Genomic DNA, 23,918 nt, shown 5'->3' with positions numbered 1-23,918 from the left:
TACCTCTAGCATTCTACCATTTGATTTCATCTGACTTCCATGTCAAGCCTGAGAATTACACCTTGGAGGCCAGTTTGAAAACATATTGAGAAACCACCAGTAATATTTCTAGACAAACAAGTAGCAACATTCATAAGAGAGCCATTTCAATGCACACAAAAATGAATATATGGCTTCTACTTGTTTATGGAACAGTATAACTAAAGTCATAAGTAAAAACTTACCATATTTAAGCAGAGATCTAACTGTGAGCTGCAGAAGATAATCCTCATTTGTAAAGATCCTTTAAGTGGTGAAGGAAAAAAACATGATACCTTCATGTGCTGTACCAATACATGACACTGTGGCTGGATGAAACCAATGGAGCTATCGACAAGCATGACATGGTTTAACTGAGGAGTTTTGTACCCACTTCTTTTAAAACAAGAGGGACACCAAGCATCTTTCTTTATTATTATTTTTATAAATCAACAGTTTTATAAACATACAAATAAACCAAATATATTATATTTATGTTGAAATATCATCTCAAGGTTTTAACATTAAAGATTATTTTGAGTTTAGTGCTGAGACACTAAATAGGAAACATTTAAAACTCATAATACCCTAATTATTAAAACATGTCATTTTGATTTTCTTATCTCATTCTCTAAAGAACACTATCAAATTTAAAATTTGATCCTTAGAGTGAAAGAAAGCAAAGTAAACAAAACAAGGGGCAGAATATAAAACTAATTTGTAAGGAGTCTGAAACATCTTTGTTTAGACAAGATTCAAAGTTAAAAATCTTTATTTTCTTTGATCAGGGAAACATCCAACTAAATGTTAACTGTCATTCAACACGGCACTTTGATTTTAAGCACAGAAACATATTTCACCAGAGATAATCAAAGTGCAGGGATAAAAATCATTTTACTGTCTATCTCTCATGAAAATAAACTGATTTACTCAATCAGGGCCTTTATAGCTGGACTCTCTTCCCACTAACATGCACAAGATCCCTGATGGACTGTGGAAGATGAGGGAACCCAGCCTAGATGCTTTTAACAATGTTAACGAAACGAAACTATGCTTAACTCAAAATCCAGTCTACTAAATACTAATGGTCCAGTCCAGTTGTTGCCCTCTTCTGAGCACAATCTAGTAGGCTGACTCTCCTCAATCGCTTCACTTCTCATGGACATTCTCCATTCACATAAGAGCTTGTGTCTTCCTTACTGCTAACTCCAACCACCCTTTGGAAATGCCTATTTTAGAAGTTCAGTCTGAATTCAGAACTGTCTTAGTAATTCAAAACTACCCACAAAAAGATCATTTTAGAAGGATAAACAACTATCCTTAATTGCTATCCTATGTACAAATCAAGGCCTTACAATTTCTGTAATCCAGACACCTCAGGCTCAGTGCTTTTATTGCTTTCATCAGCACAAATCAGAATTCATCCCTGGAAGTGTTCAAGGCCAGGCTGGATGGGTCTCTGAGCAACATGGTCTAGTGGAAGGTGTCTCTGCTCATGGCAGGGGGGTTGGAATTAGGTGACCTTTAAGGCCCCTTCCTACCCAAACCATTCTGTCATTCTATGATTACAAGATTTAACTCCACAAAGTTACTCAAGCATGCAACTATTTCGGACAAGAGATAAGAACTTTTTAACACTCTTTTCCATCACTGGCATACAGAGCTAGCAACCAACCTACAACACATCACACCTTCCTGGTGGAACTCCAAAAACAAACAGCAGGATCTTAAACACACAGATGAATACCATTAACAACTATTATCCAGCTAATGAATTATGAGGAGCGCTAGTAGTGGGCACTGTAGTGGAGCTTAGAGAAGGTGTCCAATAATTATAGCAGTAGACTTCACACACAGAGAACATCCCCTACAATGAAAACATTAATAGTAACATAGCTGATTTCCAGATATCTTCCAAAACATTCTGAAAACAGCCTCAGAAGTTCAAGACCAGTGGTGAAAATCACTTGAGATGATACACAACTAAGCTACAACTCTGTGTATGACAGAGCTTTATAAGCAAGTTAGTTTTTCTTAACAAATAACTGGAAGGGAACCATAGCTGTTAGAAAGTCAGTCTCAAGAAAAATGGTTGTTGTTTTCCAATCGATCCCATGGATTTTGAGGCAGCGCAAATCAGTGACGTGGATGTCAGTCCAAACTGAGGGGGCATTTTGTTCGTTTGTCCCACTTCTCGTGTTCTTTTGGAACAGGAACTGGCTGGACTTCTGCCACACTAAGTCCTATATAGAGAGACAAATTTTGCTGCCAGCCACAGTTCTGTGAGGCAAAGAAAGCTCCAGCACATGACCCCTCATAGGGCTGAAAGCAGACAGGCCTGCTGTCCCTGTCCAGCAACAACTACATGATCCTCCAAAGAAATGGTGTAGAGTAGAAAATTGAATGGAGGAATCACCTAAATTGCTATAGAAGGGACCATCATTAATACCATGAGCTTACAAACAATCCTCCAACCCACCAAATCCGAGAAACACAGGCCCACATCTGGTGCTCAGTTACAGAAGAACTTCAGATACAAGAACAACCCCATTGAAGTCCCAGATGTTACATTGGCCTGACAGCAGTGCTGGGGAGAGGCTTGTAGTGCCCAGGAACAGTATTTTAACAAAAAGATTCATTTGAACTCGTTTTCCTGCATCGTCTTCCATTCCAGTTTCTCTGCGGTTGTCCCTTATGACCCACTTTCTGGGCAGTTTTTCGGACTCCATCTATGTGTAAAGACTATCACTTGCAATAAACTCCTTTAGAAAATGTTTACCTCTAACAAACCACCCACTGGTCTGTTTTCCCTCAGTGTCGTTTTAGCTGCCAGTTGATGAAATTCGCAGTGTTGACCCTTAAAGTGATACTTGTAGAGTACTGGTGGTTAATGCATTGCTCACAGCAATTCTTCCAAGCAGAGATGGCAGGCAAGGAGTGGCAAGATCTTCCCTGCTCTGTTCGGTGTTTTTGTTTCCTTTTCTTTTTTTTTAGTGCATAGCTTGAAGAAAAAAAACGAGGGCTGCTTCAGTGCTTCACAAGTTCCCATTCTCCACTGACTTCATCCTTCCTCTTATTCCTGCTCAGCCCAAGCTTCTTCTAGTCCGGCTGCATCAGCAGGCTGGCTGGGGCAGGCAGGCAGGGCTCCCTTCCCTGCAGGGGCTTGGGGTGGGCTCCCCAAGGAGCCTGGGGGGGACCGTTCTCTGCTCCCGGGGGCTGAAATGATTTCTCACCACCAGGAACCTCTTGTCGGCAGCCTTGTTCTTTCTCCTCTTCTGCCAAAGTCTCTGCCGCTTTGTCATATGTTATAGGCTGTTCTTCTGCTGAACAAAATGGATATATGTTATTGAAAGCCATCTGGGAAGCTTCACAACAACCAGGCTAAAGGAAAGTTAATGACAGCTCTGAGAGGAAAGCTATGAAAGGAAGCAAGGCATCAAACACAGAAAATTACAAAAACAGCTTATGTCAAAAGGAAAGAAAGAGACAGTACAGAACTTGCTTCAGATTTTAAGAAGTGGCTTGTCCAAGGAAAATGTCATGTTTTTCTATTCTAACACCTAAGAACAAGAAAAAGGCATGCCCGAGACAGGAAGACCACCTGCCTGGTGAAATTAAATTCCCTGCTCCAAAGTCAAAGGTCTTAGAATTATTCACTGACATCTTAGAAAAGATGTCAGATTATCTGCTAGTCTTGTTCTCTAAGGCAGTTGAACCACTTTTGCTAAAATTTTCAATTAGGGGAAAAAAAAAAAAAAAGACACCTGTCAGGAGAAATTTCTCTTCCAAAAGCTGCATCTGATAAACCTATAAATGAGAACAGAGTCTCCTAATGGGAAACATCAGGCTTCTTTCACTGGGCAATACAGTTCTACACATGTTCACAGTATTAGTTCAACCAAGTAAACGTGAGGCATGTTTTCTGCTGATGAATAAACTGATTTCCCAACATATATCTAAGGACAGGATGGGCAATTATGAAAATCTTGCAAGATGCCTGCCCATTTCAATATCCTTAAACATTTGTCTTTGGGTATTTCTAAACGGCCGATGCAAACCAGGCTGTCTGGTAACTTCTGAGAACAGGCAGTAAACACATTAAAGACAAACTGCTAAAGGATATCAGTCTTTCCCCATCACTTCTCACCATGTGAGCCATTAGGAAATTCAGCTGCCTCTATACAAGGCAGGATTTGCTAAAACTCAGAGTGATCCAGCTGGTAACCTGTGGGCCAGGGAAGCCTGTTGTGTGTTCCTGTGCTGCCTGCTGACTTTGCACCAATGGTGGGAGGAATATCTCCTTCACTCATCTCTTCTTTGTTTAAGCACCAAACACTCCCCAGGCAGTCAAACATCTTGTTTAACACACACAAAAAAAAATGAAAAATCAGAATTGCTGTTGCTTCTACAGGGCAAAAGGTCCAGACTCTTCACACCCTGACAGTTTTCCTGCCTGAATGCATAAGGACTGTCAAAGTATATCTTCTCAGGGACACACTTTTCCCATCAGTATGATGCACATAACTCATTGCTATGAAGAAAAAAAAAAAAAAAGAAAAAAAAAAAAAAGAAAGAAACTATGAAGTTTTACAAAAACACAAAAACATGATATTAGTGCTATCATAAGCATCTGGCTCCTTATGTTTGTGAAAGCACTGTTGTACTGTAATTTCTCATGAATAATCTGCAAAGTGAAGGATTGAATGGTCTCTTCACAGCAATGCAGACATGGTTCTTGCGTTGCACAGAGCTCTAAACAAGCCAGTGGTATCCTTTGGTTTCTCTGTCTCCTGGACTAGCCACCACTGCTGCTGGTGCAAAGGTGAGGAGAGATATAATAGGGAAGGAAATCCTACTCACCATATTCTGAAGGACAGGCAGGATGAGGGTCTGCTGTCTCACACTCAATTAGATCAACCGCTTTAGTCTCCGGAGGACTGTTACACTCCTTGACAACCGCAAACTGCAAATATGTACAATATGCACAAAACACAGAGAGCCCAAATTAATATAAAATGAACCAGTTTTCTGAAACCCAAGAGGCAGACTGGAAGGGCCACACACTCCAACCACAGGAGGGGGAAAAAGGTCATCCTGGCTTCTGGGATGACCCTTCCCCTGCAGATAATTAAACATTGCAGTTGATGACAGCCCTGGTCTTTTTTTGGAAAGCGTGCAGTCCCAGCCTAGTAAAGAAGCACCCACACTCTTGCAAATCAACCTTTCCAGATGCAAGAAGAAAAGTACATGAAAACCAACCCTCTCCACAGTATCTGGGCCACTTTTAAAGCATTAAAGAGGCCCATAACCAGACAGCAGGAAACCCTGCCAGACACGGGGAAGGAAGCAAGCTTCCCTTTCCCAGCTCTGAGCAGCACCTGAGGGGTGCAATTCCATCGTCCCGTGGTGACAGTGGAAGACAAGCTACACCATGCCTTGAAGCCAGCACCCTCTGGGGGACTGTGCTGAAAAGAGCAGAGAAAAAAAGAGGAAAGCAATGTGCTGAAATAGGATAGAGGGGAACAGAGAAACCCAGCTAAGGAATAGTTAAAAGGGGGCATTGAAAGAGCAGACACAAGGAAGAAGAGAAAATGTCCATAAGTAAGATGTTCCAACAGAAGATTGTTGGCAGATTCATGGTCCAGGTGGAGAACCAGGGAATGGTATGAACAGGCCACACATGTAACAGCTGTGAATATTTAGGTATCAGTTCATTTGCATAAAATCTGTATGCTTACAGCTGCTAACCTACATGTGGCAGACCCCCAGAGGAGATCCAGCTACACACAGCTCTGCAAAATATCTTTGACTGTGCAAACCTCAACACTTGCTGAGTGACAAGAAGGCTTCAAAATCCACAGAATCATCTAGGTTGGAAGAGACTTCCAAGATCACCGAGTCCAACCTCTGACCTAACACTAACAAGTCCTCCACTAAACCATATCACTGAGCTCTACATCTAAATGTCTTTTAAAGACCTCCAGGGATGGTGATTCAACCACTTCCCAATGGTTGAGGCATGTGCATCCAGGCATGTTTTACCAAGGTTTCTGTATTCCTGGGACAAGCCTAGCCTTGCTTACAGATCTCTAACACAAACATGAGAAAAATACCCACACACACTCTCACCCAAATGTAGCTTCCTTTGGCAAAATAGAAATAAATTAAAAAGTGAATGACCTTTGGGCAAATTGTAGGTATTCTTTTGGTATCACGATACCTGGCATTTGGTGTGTGCGATAGGGTAAAATTCATTATCCTCTACATTAGCCTAGATGGGCACTATCAAGAAGTCTTTGCACTTCTTCTCCCTAGCTACACAAATGAGCAAGCATACTACAGGTTACAAAAGGAGAGAATTTAATGAGCTCCTTCCAGTTACTTCACCCAGTCCCGTATGAAATCCTTCCTTACAATTATCAATGCTGTGTACATCAATAGCACCCAAAGACCTACACAAGTACCGTAAGAGTTGAGGAGCTACAGTTTTCTGCCCCAATGTAGTATGATTTTTTTTTCTTTTTCTTTTTCTTTTTCTTTTCTTTTCTTTCTTTTTTTTTTTTTTTTCATCACAAAGCTCCCCAGTAATCTCCACTTAAAGTGAACAGTAGTAGACAACTTCCTGCTGCTTTTTGGCAGCTCTACAGTTTCTAACTTGAGCGCATGCATGAATGAAGCCCCAGTGAACTTAACACTCATGGCTGCATCAGCACAGAGAAAATCACATGCATGAAACCACAGGAATCCATTACTGTGTGAGAAGCAATAATTAGCAAAGGGTCACTGATTTCCTCTTCCAGTCTGCAACAAGCCATTTGCAATGAATTACTTTATTAATGTATTTGATGTCTCCCAGTAGAAGAATGCGTGGTGAAATTCAACCCGAGTGTGTAATAGATGAGTAGGTAGGATTTGTTTTTGTTGACTCAGTCCATTGCTTAGCTGTCTAATTAGTCCTATATTCAGCAAAAATGTCATTAACGACTAGCATTAACTGTGGGGACACCAGCAGGCGGGGACAGAAGTGATGAGCTGCAGGCCTCCTAGAGCACTGCTCCCAGGCAACAAGCTGTTCTCAGTCCCAACAAATGTTTCCGATTTTTGCCAGCCACAGATATTTTGCAAACCATGGTTTTTGCCTCTGCTGTGAACAAATGATGGCATCGCTAAGATTCAGCACATTTGCTGCTTGCTATCTGGAGGAACAAGTGCTGGCCAGGTCAGCAGCTAGTAATAAAAGGTCCACAAGACCATGTGGCAGACCATCAGTGGAACTATTTCATGTTATAACTGGGGTCAAGTCAATTCAGTACTCCCTGCACATGTCTAATAGTGTGTTTCAGCAGCTACCCACTCACAAATCCTGCCAGATATTCAATCTAAACCATCTGAGAGGCATTCTTCTGGTTGATTTAAAAATGCTCAATTTGCACTATGGATATTCCATGATATTCAACCCCTCAAACAGCCACCCCCAAGCAGAGCAAATTCATCCCTTTCTGGACCCAAAGATCTGGAGCAGAGTTGAACTTTACCCATAGATGAATAAAATCTAGGTTTAAAGCTAAAGTATCCATTATCATTGAAGTAAATGTATAAAGCCAAATTCTTTTGCAACCTTGACTATTCTGCATGGTTTTTGTACCCTTCCAGCTATGGTTGGTTGTGAAAGGCTTTAAATCCTTGCAGTAATACCCATGCTAGAAAAATGTGCGTACAGTTACCACAGTAAAATGGTAGGTGCATCACGGGAGTTTAAATCCAATCCTGTGCAAGCATAGACTTTTCCAGCAGTCCGTTCCACTGACATAACTGTGCTTATTTTGGAGAGCTTATGTGATGCTACCTAGACATGTACGGTGACACCTGCATTACAGCAGCTTATTCAGTGCTGCATGATGTGAGTGTGCAGACGATCTCAGGGTAAGCCATGCCATTCTGACAGAGCAGCTTCGGTCTGGGCACAGAAGTAGCCACAGATGCTGATTACATCCTTTTTGCTGACTTCAGGTTCCAACTGCAGTCACCAAGCAGCGTAATGACATTTTAATGCCAGTGAAAATCAAGACCTCGTGGGGCCAAAATCTCTAATTCAAAAGTGACAATAGAAACAGGCCAGAGCAAGCAGATCATGATGGCTCTTCTACCTACACCAGTGCACAATTAGTATTCTAAATTCCCTCCCAAACTTCCTGATAACATCCCGATAGGTTCTCTTTACAAGGCAGCAGCTTCTAATACCAAGACATTTAATTGCATCCACCCCCAAAAATAAACTTCGGCATCTCAGGTAGCACACACAGCACTTGGCTTCCAAGAAACCTTTTATGCAGAGGGCACACTTTCCTGTGAAAATAACTCTGTGATATGCCATGTCATCACATTGCCATTTCCTTAATTTAGAACACAGCTCCCCAACTGTTGTGTTCAAAGCTAACAATAACACCAGCTAATGGGTGCAATACATCCAGGCAGCTGTGAACTTTGAGGGATAACAATGAGGTAAGATGAACTAGGGTTCACAGCAAAGCACTTGATGACTCTAGCACTTATTTAATGTATTTAAGATGTGAATTATTTGATGGATAATCTCAAGTGGATCCCTAACGTTCTTTGATCCTTCCTACTTCCCTTTCCACTCCACATTAATATACTTACCCGAGACTTGTTGCAAGTAAGTGTCACGTTCTCATTGTCAGTGTGGCTGCTGGCATCTCTTATCGCTTCTGCGTAGAGATTCTTCTTGTACAAGTTTTGACTTCTGCAACAGAACAAAAGCTGAAACAAATTATTTCACTTCAGGAGGAACAGATGCTGCTTCTTTTCACACTTCATTCTGTAGGTATTTACAGAGGGGACATACATTTTCTTTTCTTTCATTCCTCTGAAAGGCTGTATTAGTGTTAATTACAGCACAGTGGTTAAAACAAACAGCTTGCCAGAAATAGAAGTCAGTAAGAAGTGAATACTTGTTTTAATGTGCCATTTGTAAAGGGTCATTCATTAGGAAAAGAAAATAATTAATTTTAATTTTAAATAACCCCTTCTATTTTCTTATATTATTCACTCTACAATACATTACCCTTACAAAGATTTAAGTTTTAGCCAATACAATGAACAGTGTGGGTGAAGCTCAGAAATAAAAATGTGACTGTATTTTTGTACATCATTTGGTAATCACAATCATAAAATCACTTTTGCATTCAGCTGCATCATTTACAAAAGACAACTTTAGAAAATACTATGAAATAAATAAATTGAAGTCCTCAAAAAGCTTGGAACTAAGATATTTCCTGGAAAAAAAAAATGCATGACTAACACAATTAGCTCAAACAAGGGGGAAATAAAGCCAGAGTTCAATCTTGAATTGGAAAAAGGCTGTGAATAGTTAGCTCCAAGTGGCTGGTTCCATAAATTCAAAATCTGTTATTTTTGAAGTTAAACAGTGATCACTTGTAAGGCAGTATTAAAATCCAATCTAGGCCCCTACACAGAAAACACAGTCATAAGAAAAAGAGCTCATTTACACTTCTTGAGATTCAAATCAGTACATTTTTACTGACATCACACACACAATTATTCATCTCCTAGACATCAGATAACAAAAGTAATGTTTCACTCTTCAAATTCCAGAAGTGTCAAGTTATAACTTCCTTTTACTTGATCTATTTTAAATGAAATTCAATCGACACCTATCTAAGAAAATAGGAATTTTCCTTTTATTCCTGCGCCACAGTCATACACTAACTGGGAATATATATCATGCCATAATTATCATATCTTATTCCCTTAAAGAAAAGCCAACAGAAACAAGATTTGGCTTCTGTTAGAAAGAAGAAAGACCTGCCTGCACCATGGATTTTCTCCCCAGAATCTCTATAACACACTCCTTCCTATGCCTTCAACCAGAAAGAAAAATTCTCATGGTTCCCAGCAGAGCATAAGACTGGGACTGATGACACAAAATCAGGTAGGTGTCAGATCTGAGGATAAATCCCCAGAGCAGAATGCTGAGCCATAAGGTTAAGTTACTCCATTTTGGCATTCCTGGCACTGCAGCATGGCTGCTGGTTGTGTTTTAACCCTCACCTGGGTCTGCCCCCTCGGCACTGCAGTTGAGAGCGCTGACAGAACCCAACTCCATCCCGTTACTCAATGGTTAAAACCCTCCATGCAGCACATAGGCACTGTCCTCAGCAGGATGCCCTGCCCCAGAGGATCCCTCTAATTCCAGGGCTTACTTCAGAGCACGCAGAACAGCAGATGCCAGGTTGACACGGCGGGCACAGGGGTCTCCATGAGCACAAGCGGGAGGCCGCAGTGAAATCCGGTTGACTGAACACGGGCAACAGGCCAAGAATTTCTCAATCCTAATCCCAGCTCTACTGCTAATTTTTGCATGACCTCAGCCAATTCCTGGGTGTTAAATCTGTGGTTCAGGGTGTTGTGTTTTTTTTTTTTTGTTTGTTGTTGGAAGAGAAATTGCTTCCCTCCATCCCAAGTAAGAAAGGAAACGTGGCATATTGTACATTCAGACTGTGTAAACCTGACGTGAAGATTAACACAATGCCCTTCAGCAGGCCACAGCCACTGAACAAACACAACACTCTGGTACCCTTGGCCTCCAGTTCATGCAGCTTTCGAATAGGTAGGTGTAGCTCACCAACGTCATTTCCTCCAGTTAGAAGGAGATAGGAGCCTGCATCTTGCAGGGGAAGGAACAGGATTGTTATAGGCTTAATTGGTACATTTCAAAATACAGTAGATCATGGGGAGGGAAAAGCAGCAGAGTGATTTCAAGCCAAATATTGGTTTCCAGACTCTGGTTAAATAGGGATTTTAGATCAGTGGTTTCATTTTGATCTAGTTAGGAGAGTAATAGCTGCAGTACAAATGCAGTCGAGCATGTAATTGAAAACTTGTTGTTGAGGTAAATAGTTATATTGATCAAAAGCATTTGGCAAGAAAGAAAAGTAAATCAGGGAGAAATGACAAAAGAGAGAGGAAGGGAAGAGAATGAATATCTTCACACCTTAAAACCCGACATACTGTGGCTATTTTCCATGGCAGTTCAAAAGACAAATATGGGAAACACAAGAGTCTCATGATCTGTCTATTCCACATATATCATTCCAGTGATTAGCTTCTGAATCCTGGGTCATGAGAACAAACCAGCTTGCACTTAGCTTTAACTCTTGAGCTCTACCATTAGCTAGTAGAAAACCAGAAAAGTAACAGCTTATCTACTTTTATGGGCTAAATATGCTAGGACCCATTAAATAAGAGTGGAAAGTATTAGCTTTCATAGCTAACTTCTTTTTCAGCTTAATGTTTTATGCCTAGGAGATTCTAATGTTAAAACTAGTCTAAACCACAACCAAAACCTCTGCATATGGAAGGCAGGTAGGCATGCAGCGGGAAACTGTAAATTTGGCTGCTCTCTGGCTTTTTGTTTGTTTACTTTGTTACTTGCTAAATAAAAATATACATTTAAACAAGAGCCTCTGGGAACAGTTGTCTGCCAAGGTCATGGCCAAAAGACTAACTTATTAAATGCTGAATACTTTCCAGTCCAAGGGACATCAACAACATTTAATTTCACATCAGGCTGGGTTCTTAAATAGTGACTACGGGCATTCTTTTTGCCATGAGAAGAATCCCAAACCTGCACAATTCATTACAGCCATGGAAAATGCCAGGGAGTACTCTTACAACAGATGTGCCTTACACTCACATCCCTGATTTTACTTTCTACTACCAGGAAAACTGCTTTCACATTCATTGCTGCAGACATCACTGTGCATGTAGAAGTGTGCTACTGGAAGGGTAACGCTCTGCTTTTCTCCCTTGCAAGGAAACATTCAGGTGCAGTTCTACTCTGAAAGGGTTGTAAAACAAAACTGATGATAATAGCTAGCAGAGAAGAGGAAAGCTTTACCACAACAGTTTCAGACATCTAGCTCTCTTAAGGGAAGCTAAGTAAATAGCATGCTCTTTAACTCTCTCATCAATACAAATTACGGCTCCTCTTCAAACCTAATCAGGTCTATTCTTCTCCTCAGGCACATGTCATGGTAAAAATCCGTGTGAGTACTGCAGGGAAGGGACAAGCCAGAAAATTTGTGAATTATTCACAGACCCTATTACAGAAAAGCAAAAGAGGAGCAAGGATGTGATGGTGATTTCCACCGGCTGAGGGACAGCAAATGTTCTCCTCCATGAGCCACCTGTGACAGCACCTCGGTTCCTCTGCCACGCGTTCCCAGCACGTGTTTGGGAGCAGTACCTGGAGCAGTAGGCGGCCAGGGTCCCCAGCAGGAGCAGCAGGACCAGCACTGCTACGCACACGGCGATGGTGATGTTCCGCACCTTCACCCTCTCGGCGTGCTGCTGCTCCCACCACTCCAGGTCGCTGAACTGGCACCGCTCCCCTACGTAGCCCGTCACACAGCTGCCAAAAGGAAGCACAGACACTTTGTAACTGGCAGCAGAGAAAACAACCCAAATCATCGCCTCAGTCACCTTGAGTATTGATTTGTCATTGGCAACCCCTATGGAAATCTCTCGTTAAATTTGTCTGGGGGTAAAGACAAAATGGCATTCAAGGAATGTCTGCCAAATCCTGTAAAATTCACTATTAAATGCTTTGTAAATGTAAATCTATTGAAGCACTCTACAGAATTATACAGTGAGATTATACTTCCCAGATATCAGTAGATAAAGCATTAAAAAAAAAAAAAAAAAAGGAAGAAAAAAAAAAGAAAAAAAAGAACAAATCCACAGACTATTTCCATCAGATTTTCTATTTAACCCTTCCCAGCAGCAAGGTTCCCGTTTCTTTGAATGAGACAAAATACAATTTATCAACTTTTTGAGAGTGATTTGGTTAAGGGAAACAAATTTTAATCTGAATCCTTACTAAGAGGAACAAAGGTGTTTTTATAACTTGTATGGGTTAGAAGTATCTTCAAAATTTAGTTTTATTACAAGTTACTTCTCTCAGGTTTTTTTTGTTGTTTTTTTTTTTTTTTTCTTCTCAACACTGTAAAAATCCAACACTAAAATATAACTTCAGGGCATGAAACCCATGTATCAAAACAACTATAAAGTGAAAAATAAACAAACAAAAAAAAAAAAAAAAAAAAAAAAAAAACAAGCAAAACCACATAAAACTATTGATTAATTAATACACTTGGCAATGTGTGAAAATGTGTGAAAAACAAAGTTTTGCCATGACTTCCCTTCTGCTATTTTAATATATCACAGCCTACACGAATGAATGCTGCCATCTAGTGCACACCGTGAGGAATCAGATAGTTCAACACAAATCTCTCCGGCAGATCACAGCTAAGCAAGGTTAGGCTTTAATTTATTTAACAGCTTCCACTTCCAGTACTGAAAAAGATGGAAATTTGGGTTCTTATTATGGACTAACACTTAACAAAATTTAGAAAACATGGATAGACTCTAATTTAAAAGTTCTGCAGTGGTAGACTCTGCAGTTTCAGTATGAGGAACTCCGTGAGGAAAAAAAAATAGCTTTTAATGACTTTATTCTTTATTCTAAAAAAAGCATAACACATGCCAGAAATAAACATAAGCCATACGACCTCCTACAATGGCTGTGTTGATCTTAGCAAGTCCACAGCACAAAGCATCTACTTTGCATGCACATGAAAATATGCTCGCCACTTATCCCTGTGGGTACAGAGGTCTGTGGGCAGGGGAAACCACTCGCATTAATAAATAATAACAATAATAATAAATTAAATACAAGCCTCAGATTTGATGATGCTTGCAGGAATGGCCTGGAACAAGGTGGGTCTGGGGGAATTGTGAGGAAGGACTTCTCGTCTCCCCACCAAGCTCACTCTCCTCACACAAGAGCCACCAAGGAAGGTTTTCCTAGAACAGAAAGTCCCCTACACAGGTCCTCACATACCCGGTGAGACCCCAGGGAAGGGGGCAGCCACTGGATTTGTCCCACTGTAAACACAGTGCTTATGCTGGATTTTGAAGAAATGTGTAACAAATATTGAGATATAATCAGTTAAATTCCAGCAACAGTGGCTTTGAAGAAATGATTACCCCATGGCTTCAGGCTGTGACATTGACCAGCCGAAGGCTGATTTTCGGAAACATAAAATTTTCTTTGCTTCTATCAGTAACTACATTCAAGGATCAGGGAATTAGGCTTCACAAAACATCCTCAGGAGGAAGGAAATCTTTTTCAGATCTAATTGCCATTCTCCAAGCTTTCAAGAGGACCATCAGTATTATGCACTTTCTGCCAGGGAGGAAGACTCTTCAAACTGTAAGGGAAAATGCTAACACCAGATTTCACCTTCCTGCTCCCAGACAGAAAAGACAGGACAGAGGTGTCCTCTTCCACCCCACTGAGTGCTTCAGCAGGTGACACATAAATAATAATATAATATATATAAATGAGCATATAAATGAGTAGCAAGGTCAACAGGGAGGAGTAAGTTAGCATGATGCATACAGGAGAGAGAGAGAGAGCAGGAACCTATAATGCTATGAGCCCTAAGTAATTTAACAATTTACCTCCCATTTCCAAAGCAAAGAATCAAGTGCTCAGGAAACAAATCCAATCTTACTATCAATTGCATTGGGTGTGAATGGAGTGATCGCTTACAGAAAACACCAACGTCTAATGATAATTACCAGCAGGGGGTGATGAACGGAAAATTTATGGACAAGTACTTCATTGCTTCCATTCAACTGTGCCCTAAGGACACCATTCATCAGCACAGACAATATAAAATTCTGTACTTACTTGCAGGCATAGTCTTGTAGGTCAGAAACATAATTGCACACTCCGCCATGGAGGCAGTATGAATCATAGGAAGGAGGGCATCCCATGGAATCACCTTGCACAGGGTGTGTAGAGTATTCACTGCTGACAGCAGTAGGGGACAAAGTGGATTCTGAAACACAGGATTTCACAAGGACGTCTCAACCTGTTTGCTGCATTGGCAATGTGATCTTATGAAAGAGTTCCAGCAGTCCAAGATAGGAAAGTAGGTAAGAATTTCTAATTTTTTTTATCAAATTTCAGTACACGGGTTTTTAGATTAAAATAGTAAATGTGGTTGATTCTAGATACACAGTGAGAAACACAGAGGTTAACTGTGTTCAGTTTATTTAGATGTGTGAGTACAGCTCTGGAAAATGAAACTATATTGTCTGTCTAGTTGCTTATAATTGAATAATTTCTGCAACATAAGCAATTTTAGGGTACAGTAACTCTCTACCATTCACAAGGTGTCAGAGTCAGATGCACAGGTGAAGGGTGACTGCACTTCATGCATCTGGATCCTGGCCTGAAAAATTTTCACATGCAAACGGACATTTTTGCACAGATGTTTCTATTCTTCTACCACCCAGCTGACTGCACCTGTGCATGAGTGCAGACCACATTTTTGAGCTAGCTTGTTTCAAGGTACAGGTAACAGCTTCATGGGCAACCAGAGCACTCCACTGACCCAATTCCTCAAAGGCTTCTGTGAAGCCTGCTCTGAATTGTACACACCGTCGCCTACAAAAACATCCAAACAAGCTAGTTTTACAGGTAGCCCTGATATCTCTGCACAACATGACCTGCATTGCAGAGATGCCTTTATAGAGCAGGAGCACTTTTTTGCCTACCGAATCGGCAGGCCAGAACCCAGCATCTACATGGCAAAGAATTTCTCGCAGTGTGGCTTAGCAGCAATAAACCTAATCGCTCCCACACATTTATGGGATCAGTTTTATGACTCACACCAGTTTTATTGCAACATGACCTTTAATGACATTTGTTTTTTAAAATGTCATTTGCAGGAGAACTGTCAGGGCAAAGAGCCCAAACTGGAAAGGACTGAGTGATTTCAGTGAAGCCTGGGTGTTCTGCATTCTGCAAGGAAAATTTCAGACTGCTAAAAGAGCTTACCAGGCAAAGAACTAAAACAGTGCGCTAGCACACACAAAGATGTCTGGGATCATATTTACAGCTGAGGGATCTATAAGGCATTACTTCCAAGTCATACATCATTTAAAATCATAATTTCCTGAGTGACACTTGAAACTACTGAAAGCTTAAATGACTGAGAAGGAGGGTGAGGATCCTGATAGATGTCCTACTTTAAAAAGCCATAATTTCCCTCTGTTTTTCTGCAGAAAAATATCTGTGACAATCATACAGTGTCCTTCTGTCATCAGACAGTCACTTGATCTGGAGTAAAATTCACCCTGATGACGAGGGCTGACACAGAGGAAGATGATGTGTCACGGCTCCGAATTTTCAGAGAACGCTGCTGTCACAGTGAGGCACTGAAACAGGGGTCAGATATTATGAGTACTGAAGCTTCAGCTGCTCCCTTCATTGTATTAGCAACCAGATTTTCTGAAGCATTTCAGAGACACTCTGCAAAATTAGCTACTGGATGGATCTGAGGACTAGCTTATTCTGAGGAATGAAATGGGACTTAAATTATGTGTGGTCCAAGTTTGAAGAATGACACAGCCTGAAATCAGCGCCAAAACATTATCTCCAAGGAGCATTTACTTCTGCTCTTGATTTTAAAGGCCATTAGATAGATGAGTCACTACATTTAGACTGTATAAATTAGCACTGAAACTTAACGTAGACATTTCCAAACTAAACTCAGATCCAGTCTCATTAACCCAGCTCAGAACAGCTGCTTGGAAAACAACCTCCTAAGGTAATGTTGAATTCATTCACAAGCTGCCCAGTATGTCACTACGTGGTCTCTCTTTCATTTCCCAGTATAACAATTCAGCTGAGAGCACAGATCTTAGCTAAGATCCACTTTATTTTAATTGCTCACTCCATTTACTCACCACAGCCCGTGGTAGTTCCAGAAGCGCCATTAGCACAGGAGCAAGTGAAGTTTCCTTCTGTATTTGTGCAGGTTCTGTTCTCTCCACAGGTGTGGGTTCCCATCTTGCACTCATCAATATCTGTCACCCAAACAGTCTGCAGTTAGAAGAACGAAACACCTCAGAGCATCGCTTAAAAGGGTGGCAGCAGCAGCAGCATTGCAGCCTCCTGGCAGAGGGGAAAAATGCCAAAGACTTTCCCTCTGCAAATTTGGTAGAAGTTGTAACAGAAGAGTAACCAGCATGCTTTCTACACCAAGTGATCACAGCCTACCAAGCCTCTCAGAGCACACTGCACTGCTGCAGAAGCTGTCTGTAGGGAGAGGGCAAGGAGAAGCCACCCCATGAAATATAATGGGTACAGAGGAGTTGAAGAGAAGATTCACTTGTGAATCTTCTGCATTCTCCTGACATTTCTAGTCACGGTATGCACCCTGGATGTGTACTAGAGTACAGTCAGTTGGCATTCTTGCATTAAGAGAACAGGAGGGTTTTAGGATCCAGCTTAAAACAGCACAGAAAATTCAAAGCACTTTTAAAAGTAAAACCAGAGGAACAAAACTGTTGAAGTATATTCCAAAAAATAAAAAAATAAAATAAAATAAAAAATGATGAAACACAAAATGAGTTCATCCTGTGCCATCTCTGGATATACCAATAAATTTATAGACACTGTTCATGCAAGCAGGCATCTAAAACTGAAGTAAAAAAACCCTTACACATCAGTTTTTGTTTTTTTACAGCACATTCCAATTCACCAAATGCAAAAATAGTTTCAGTTTTGTTTACATCACAGTCAAATCTCATCATTCCTAAAATGCTGTTAAAACATATCTGACCATATCCCGGAGTTAAAGATAATGGATTGGTTTTCAGTAACAGTGGTAGGTACCACAATCATTCTAGTTGATCATCTATAAACCACAGACAGTGAGAGCCCACAGCTGCCTGGGGACATGCCTTGTAGGTGGTTGGGACAGCAATAGGAGGTTGTCACTTCTGTCTGCACTCCTGAACATCCCCAAAGACTTGTCTCTGACCTCTGGAGGCAGAACACTTCCTCAAACCCCCTGTCTTTGACACTTCCAACATTGTGCCCATAATAATATTGGACTTAATTTTTCAGTCATTCTTGTCTGCATCGAAGAACCAAAGTCCAGCAAAGACTATGTAAGAATTGGGTCAAATTTTACAGGCTTTGAATTGGGCTATAAAGGAGAAAGAAAAAAAGAAAAGGACAAAAGAGAAGTCAAGACTCTTACAAAGCTCTGAACATACCGTGCTACTCAAATATTGGAGGAAAAAAAAAGATTCCTGTTCCTTCACATTTGCTGCTAAAGCGGATTAAAAAATAAGAAACATAGGGAATGAACTGAAGACCTGGCATTAGAGCTGGATGGGAGAATCAGCAGGTCGAATTATTAACAAGACTCTAAATGTACTCAAGCTGTAAGTGTCAACACCCTGAACCTCATGCCTATTAAACCAACCTGTAATTATTTGATGAGTATTATGACACACTCAATACCTGCTTTCGTTTATATTCATGGCAACGATTTCCAATAAAGCTCTACTGGTTCACCTCCATTTCCCTCCTCCTCTTCACTCATCCTCTCTCTCCTGCTGTAGCTACTAAAAAGAGGGCAAACATGGAGAGAAAGTATCCACTGACAAATAGAGGCTTGGAATATTGATCAGTTGCTGAGGTTGCCACACTTCAGACAGGAAGGAGAGGATCAAAAAGAAAGAAATGCTAAATGTCAGCTGTCTGGGGGAGCCACTGTTAGGATCCCTGCCCTTACCAATATTTCAAAAAGAGACAGAACAGATCATCATGGACACGAGTCAGCTCCACGGCTTGATGCAGATCTACCCCAAATCATGAGCTGTGTTTCTTGTTCATTCCTCCTGCCACAGCCTCCCAGAGGCAGCACAGCCCTTACACACTCCCATACCGTAGCAATGGAGCCCGTCTCCTGTGTAGCCCTCCAGGCATTTGCAGACGTAGCCCCCTTCTGTATTGATACAGCCTGACACGTTTCGATTGCAGCGGTCCGTATTCGCAGCACACTCATCAATATCTGTGAGAAGGGACACATGAAACCATCAGACAAATCACTAAAAAGAAACAAAAGTTATTTGGGTTCTAAAATAATAATAATAATAATTTAAAAAATCACTAGAAATAAACCAGAAAACAACAACAAAAAACACCTAGAATTAGAAGTACCCCCTGTTTGAAGGGAACTATGCTATTCAAAATCAGTCTTACATCCTTCTCATCTTAAACCCTACTCAGAGACATATTTCATACTGAGCAAGAATAGGAGTTTAAAAAAAAAAAAAAAGGAAAAAGAAAAAAAAAAAGTACCACAGCTCACGGAAAATAAAATTTACACCAATTCCACCTTCCACCTTCCTTTTTTAACCCCCTTTCCATGACAACATATACTCCTGTGAGTCTTGATGCTTAGCCACTGTAGGGTAAATTGTTCTTTCTCATGCGTTTCTCTCTTGGTCATTACTATTAGAGAACAAAGCATTTCCATTTACACCATATGTAAATGTTATGTTAACAAAAAGTTATTTTAAAGACCACTCCAAGCAAAGGGCTGTCTGATTGTTAAAGTCTCTTCCAAGTGCTAGTAAAAAAAAAAAAAAAAAAAAAAAAAAAGGGCAGCCCTTTTATATAATTATTACAGCAGGAGTACTAACTTTTAAAAGATTCCCTAGTACTTCTAAATTATACATGTGTATCAACTATCAGGTCTATGGACTGAGCATTTATAATAAGACAATTTTTACAAATAAATACTTTATGCTTTTATTTCTATTATCCCATTATTGCTCATTAATATTAATAAGATTAATGCTTATGACTCAAGGGAAAATAAGCCATGTGATAATCAGTGATTTCATCTCACATGCTCTCTGCTCATCATCCCTTTCAAAACAAGCAATCCTGTTGACCTTTCTGTGACGGCTCATGAAGCAGAGCTGCCAATGTGAAAAAAAAAGATAGATTTTCTTTCTCTTCCCACTTTTACATTTTCCCTGAAGGTTTTATTTATGTTTTTCATTACCATAGCATGATTTGCCCTTCCTGGTAAATCCTTTCAAACACTGGCACACAGCACCATCTTCTAGCAAAACACACTGTGCGTTGACATCACATTCTAGTGCAGTGCAGTCATCTTGATCTATATCAGAAAGATAAAAAATGTATTTGTACAGAGCAAAGAAGGTACTATATTAAAAAAAAAAAAATCAATTAGAAAAACAGAGCATAGGGTCTTAGTTTGAAGTATAACTCTCCAGGGTTAATGATGACAAACCACTACAATCATCAGGCTGTTGTCTTTGTCTGGATAGACGGAGTTGAAGTGTCATTTAGTATTGAGATTTCTGAATATTGTATGCAAAACCTATTGTACAATTTTATGAGCTAGTGTCATTGAACATATGTAGAATTCAAAAGGGTTTATTGCATATTTTTTTTTCAGAGGAATTTAATATACTTGTAAAGGAGAGACTTTCACATGTTTTTATAGGATAGAAATGTTTGTTCTTTAGACCTGGATAATAATAACAAGTTTTGTTGACAAAGCAAAGCAACACAGGAACAAACAAACACAGTTCTACCTGGCACAACTGCATAGACCACAGTTGTAAGAGGATTAAAATGATTGCCATCAGTCTTGACATTGAGCCTTTCTTCCTTTGAGACCTACGATTTCTTTTTGAAGGAAGGAAATCATCAGACTCTACCTGATATCATGATTTCAGCCATCAACAAAATGTTGGTTTTCTTTTTTTCCCCACTGTCAATATCCTTGAAAATTGCATTGCCTTGTGTGTTCTGGAGCAGGGTCTCTGGTGTTGGCACTGGCCCTGCCTCCTTCTGCACAGAGATACTTCCTAAAAAAGACAAGAAAAAGAAGACACAGACTATTTAAATCTACTGAACGAACATTTTGATTTTCAGTGACTCTATGATCTACTTTCCAGTAATCACAGTGGTTTCATTTTAAAATAAAAAAGTTTCCTCCCAGACTAGCCTGTTTCTGGCTTCAAATTATTCCTGAAAACACTCATGGGTGGGTTTTCTCAAATGCAAAGGAAAAGGAAGGCAACTCATGTCAGCCCTGCAGGCATCTCTCTCACTGACAGTGTCAAGGGAAAAACGAAATAGTCAGACTACATGGTATTGCCCCAGAACAACACGCCAGTGCTTCTTACAGGAGATTTGTTCTATTTGCTTCTGGTGAACACACTAAAGCATTCATGAATAAGCATCTTGGATGCAATAGTCCCTCAGGAAGGAGCGGCACGTTCAGACAACAACCAGTGCATCAGCTGTTGGCAACAGGAAGGAGACAGAGGTGGACAGCAGAAGCAGAGCTGCCAGTTGTGAGCCCAGGGCTGTGGTTCAAAAACACAGAAGTACAAAGACAGAGTTGGAAGGGGTGGTTCATTCCGACAGATCTACATAGGAAGAGTAAAGCAATTTCTACCCTCACACAAGCTTTATCACTTCATCAAATGCTCTGCTCTTCTTCCTGTAGTATGTACATCCAAACAAACTCAAGTGATGTACACCTGAGCCATATCATATTAATTAGCTGTCTGTTTTACTAGTGGAGCTTGTGAAGTTTCTTGTAAAAGTCAGACATTGTTCTAATTACGACATCCTAATCAAGGATATGAAAGTGACACTATCTATGCATAGGAAAGTTATGTCAAAGAGCTTGAACTATTCAGCCTCGAGATGAAAAAAAAAAAAAAAAAGGAAAAAAAGAAAGGAGGGAAAGAAAAAGAAGGTAAGCAGCAGTGTGAAACTAATGACTGTAAAGGAAAATACATAATATTATAATTCTTCAGAGAAGCTCTCATTCATTTTGTAGAACAAGGTGAATATTTTTCAGTGTTATCTGCCAGGGTCCTTAAAGGGACCTTTGTCTGGAAGTGGAGGGTTGTACCTGCTGTTGTGTTGGAAGCATCCAGTGCACGACAGGTTTTTCCATCTTGAGTTTTCACAAATCCTGGATGGCACATGCAATGGACAACTCCAAAATTGTTTTCACAGATCTGATCACAGCCTCCATTCTGATAAAGGCAAGGATTTGTCCCTAGCACAGAAAAACAGGAAATTTAACAAATGGATTCTTAAGTCAAGTTGGAGCATTTGGAAAAATAATAAGGACTGACAAAAACTAGAAGTTTTCTAGTTTATTTGTTTTTTAATTAAAAATAGATGTGTATAGTAAGGTATAAATGTTATAACCTACCCTCTGTCAGGAAAGCAGATTTGCATACCCTTCATCTAATAAATGTATCACTTTTTTTTTTTTTTTTTAATTTCCTTATTTATCCTTCCTTTAATTTTTAGAATCCTAGCATTCCCTGAAAGAACATTACAAGGACATAGGGAGCCCATGATTACCTTCTCTCTGTCATGGTCTATTGAATTACTTGTTTTTCTGCTTACAGGGAGATTGTTCCCAACGGAAAATCAAATAATTTGGCCCAAATTAATGTATCTTACAAAAATCTTTCCCTATGTCATTTGTTATTATTCATGCATTAGATGGGTGCTAGTAAAGTAGGATAAATAGGAATTACAAGACTGTGGTAGGCCTGTGGAAATTGGTCAGTGTATATTCTTGAGTGTGATTATAAATACACAAAATCTTTTTGTATTCCTGGACTTATGCCCAGGTGAGGCTTTCAGTGAATGCTGGCAGAGCTACGTGAAGCCTTTAAAGAACCACTTTCTAAAAAATTATTGTCTTCCCAAGGACAAGAGAACATCTATTCTATTGACATCAGTGAACAAGAGGAGGCTGGAAGGGAATGACTGCTTAATTTTTGCAGTATACCTGGTTTCGCCAAAGGATGAACTACAACCATTGATGAGGGTCTCAGCATGCTGCCTCGAAGACGTACCCTGTTTTGGCCGGTCTTCTTGTCCACTCTCATTAGTGATGGCCTAGCCCAGTCAGAAAACCAAAGGTGATCCTCAAACACTGCTACATCAAAGGGGCGGCCTACAAAGAAATAAGATTCTTCATTTCCACATCTGTAGAACACACGTAAGAAACCACGTAAATAAAATCAGTATCTACTTCTATCACAGCGGCTTCTCTACTTTGATGTCTCATGGGGAGGAATAAGCATCCATGAATGAAGGACCATGGGCATTACTCTTAGCAGAGGAGATTGCAATACCTGCCTGGCTCAGTCCATTCTCTAGACTGCTGGTGACCTCCAACCAAACCAAACCCACAGCATGCTTCTATTTCAGACATAATTTCTTGAAGTAGCATTGGGGATGTTCTTTCAGAAGTGGAGTGCCTCCCTCTTCTGCCAACAAGTGGCCCAGCTTTCAGGTAGACAGTATGCCAGTATGCCTTCTCTGCAAGTGCCAAGAGCACGCGCAAGGGCAAGACAGAGGTCCACACGTACACATAACCATGCACGTTCACTAGCCAATTCATCACAGAGCAAAATTCAAGACGGAAATTCATTTTCCTTACTTCAGCCCACTAGCAGCAGTAGGCTGTGACTTGTTAGCCACTGTCAGCTAGCTAACAGCAGCAGCTGATACAAATCACAGGATGCAACAGATCATCTGGGAAGCTTCTTTACTTTTCATGAATTACTAAGGGAATCCAGACACCTGTTTAGGCCCCAAGTACAGAGTACAGCAATTTTTCTTTGGTAACCTAACATTATCTGCACTAGAAATCTACAGATGTCTTTTAGACACATGATGGTATGCTTAGTGCTTTTATATTTGGATGTAGATGGTATGCTTAGTGCTTTTATATTTGGATATAGGTGTCAACTAGATGATATTTAACCTCAGTAATGAATGTGAGACCCTAAAAGGTATTAGTTTTTAGAAAGACAAAAACAAAACAAAACAAACAAACAAACGAAAAAAAAAAAAAAAAAAAAAAAAAACAGAGCTAATAAACAAAACAAATTAAATTGAT

The 23,918-nt window shown here is 40.2% G+C and overlaps 1 protein-coding gene across 4 annotated transcripts in view; it reads right to left on the bottom strand.

Moving 5' to 3' along the window:
- Nucleotides 1-432: 432 nt before the first annotated feature.
- The window catches only part of EGF (epidermal growth factor), a 68,810-nt gene continuing 45,324 nt past the window's right edge, over nucleotides 433-23,918 (bottom strand). For 3 of the 4 annotated variants that reach the window (XM_068681972.1, XM_068681968.1, XM_068681971.1), the window contains 11 exons: nucleotides 22,800-22,967; nucleotides 21,900-22,049; nucleotides 20,689-20,838; nucleotides 20,004-20,120; nucleotides 18,876-19,001; nucleotides 16,882-17,001; nucleotides 14,816-14,966; nucleotides 12,305-12,469; nucleotides 8,677-8,779; nucleotides 4,879-4,981; nucleotides 433-3,341 (listed from right to left, as the gene is read on the bottom strand). In XM_068681972.1, coding sequence (XP_068538073.1) covers nucleotides 3,118-3,341; nucleotides 4,879-4,981; nucleotides 8,677-8,779; nucleotides 12,305-12,469; nucleotides 14,816-14,966; nucleotides 16,882-17,001; nucleotides 18,876-19,001; nucleotides 20,004-20,120; nucleotides 20,689-20,838; nucleotides 21,900-22,049; nucleotides 22,800-22,967 — 1,577 coding nt within the window. In that variant the 3' untranslated portion in view covers nucleotides 433-3,117. The remainder of the gene's footprint in view (nucleotides 3,342-4,878; nucleotides 4,982-8,676; nucleotides 8,780-12,304; nucleotides 12,470-14,815; nucleotides 14,967-16,881; nucleotides 17,002-18,875; nucleotides 19,002-20,003; nucleotides 20,121-20,688; nucleotides 20,839-21,899; nucleotides 22,050-22,799; nucleotides 22,968-23,918) is intronic. The other variant, XM_068681969.1, reaches the window with a different exon arrangement.

The sequence above is a fragment of the Anas acuta genome, chromosome 4 (assembly GCF_963932015.1).
Source record: "Anas acuta chromosome 4, bAnaAcu1.1, whole genome shotgun sequence".
NCBI classification, from domain to species: domain Eukaryota; kingdom Metazoa; phylum Chordata; class Aves; order Anseriformes; family Anatidae; genus Anas; species Anas acuta.
This window is presented reverse-complemented; position numbering and strand designations above follow the sequence as displayed.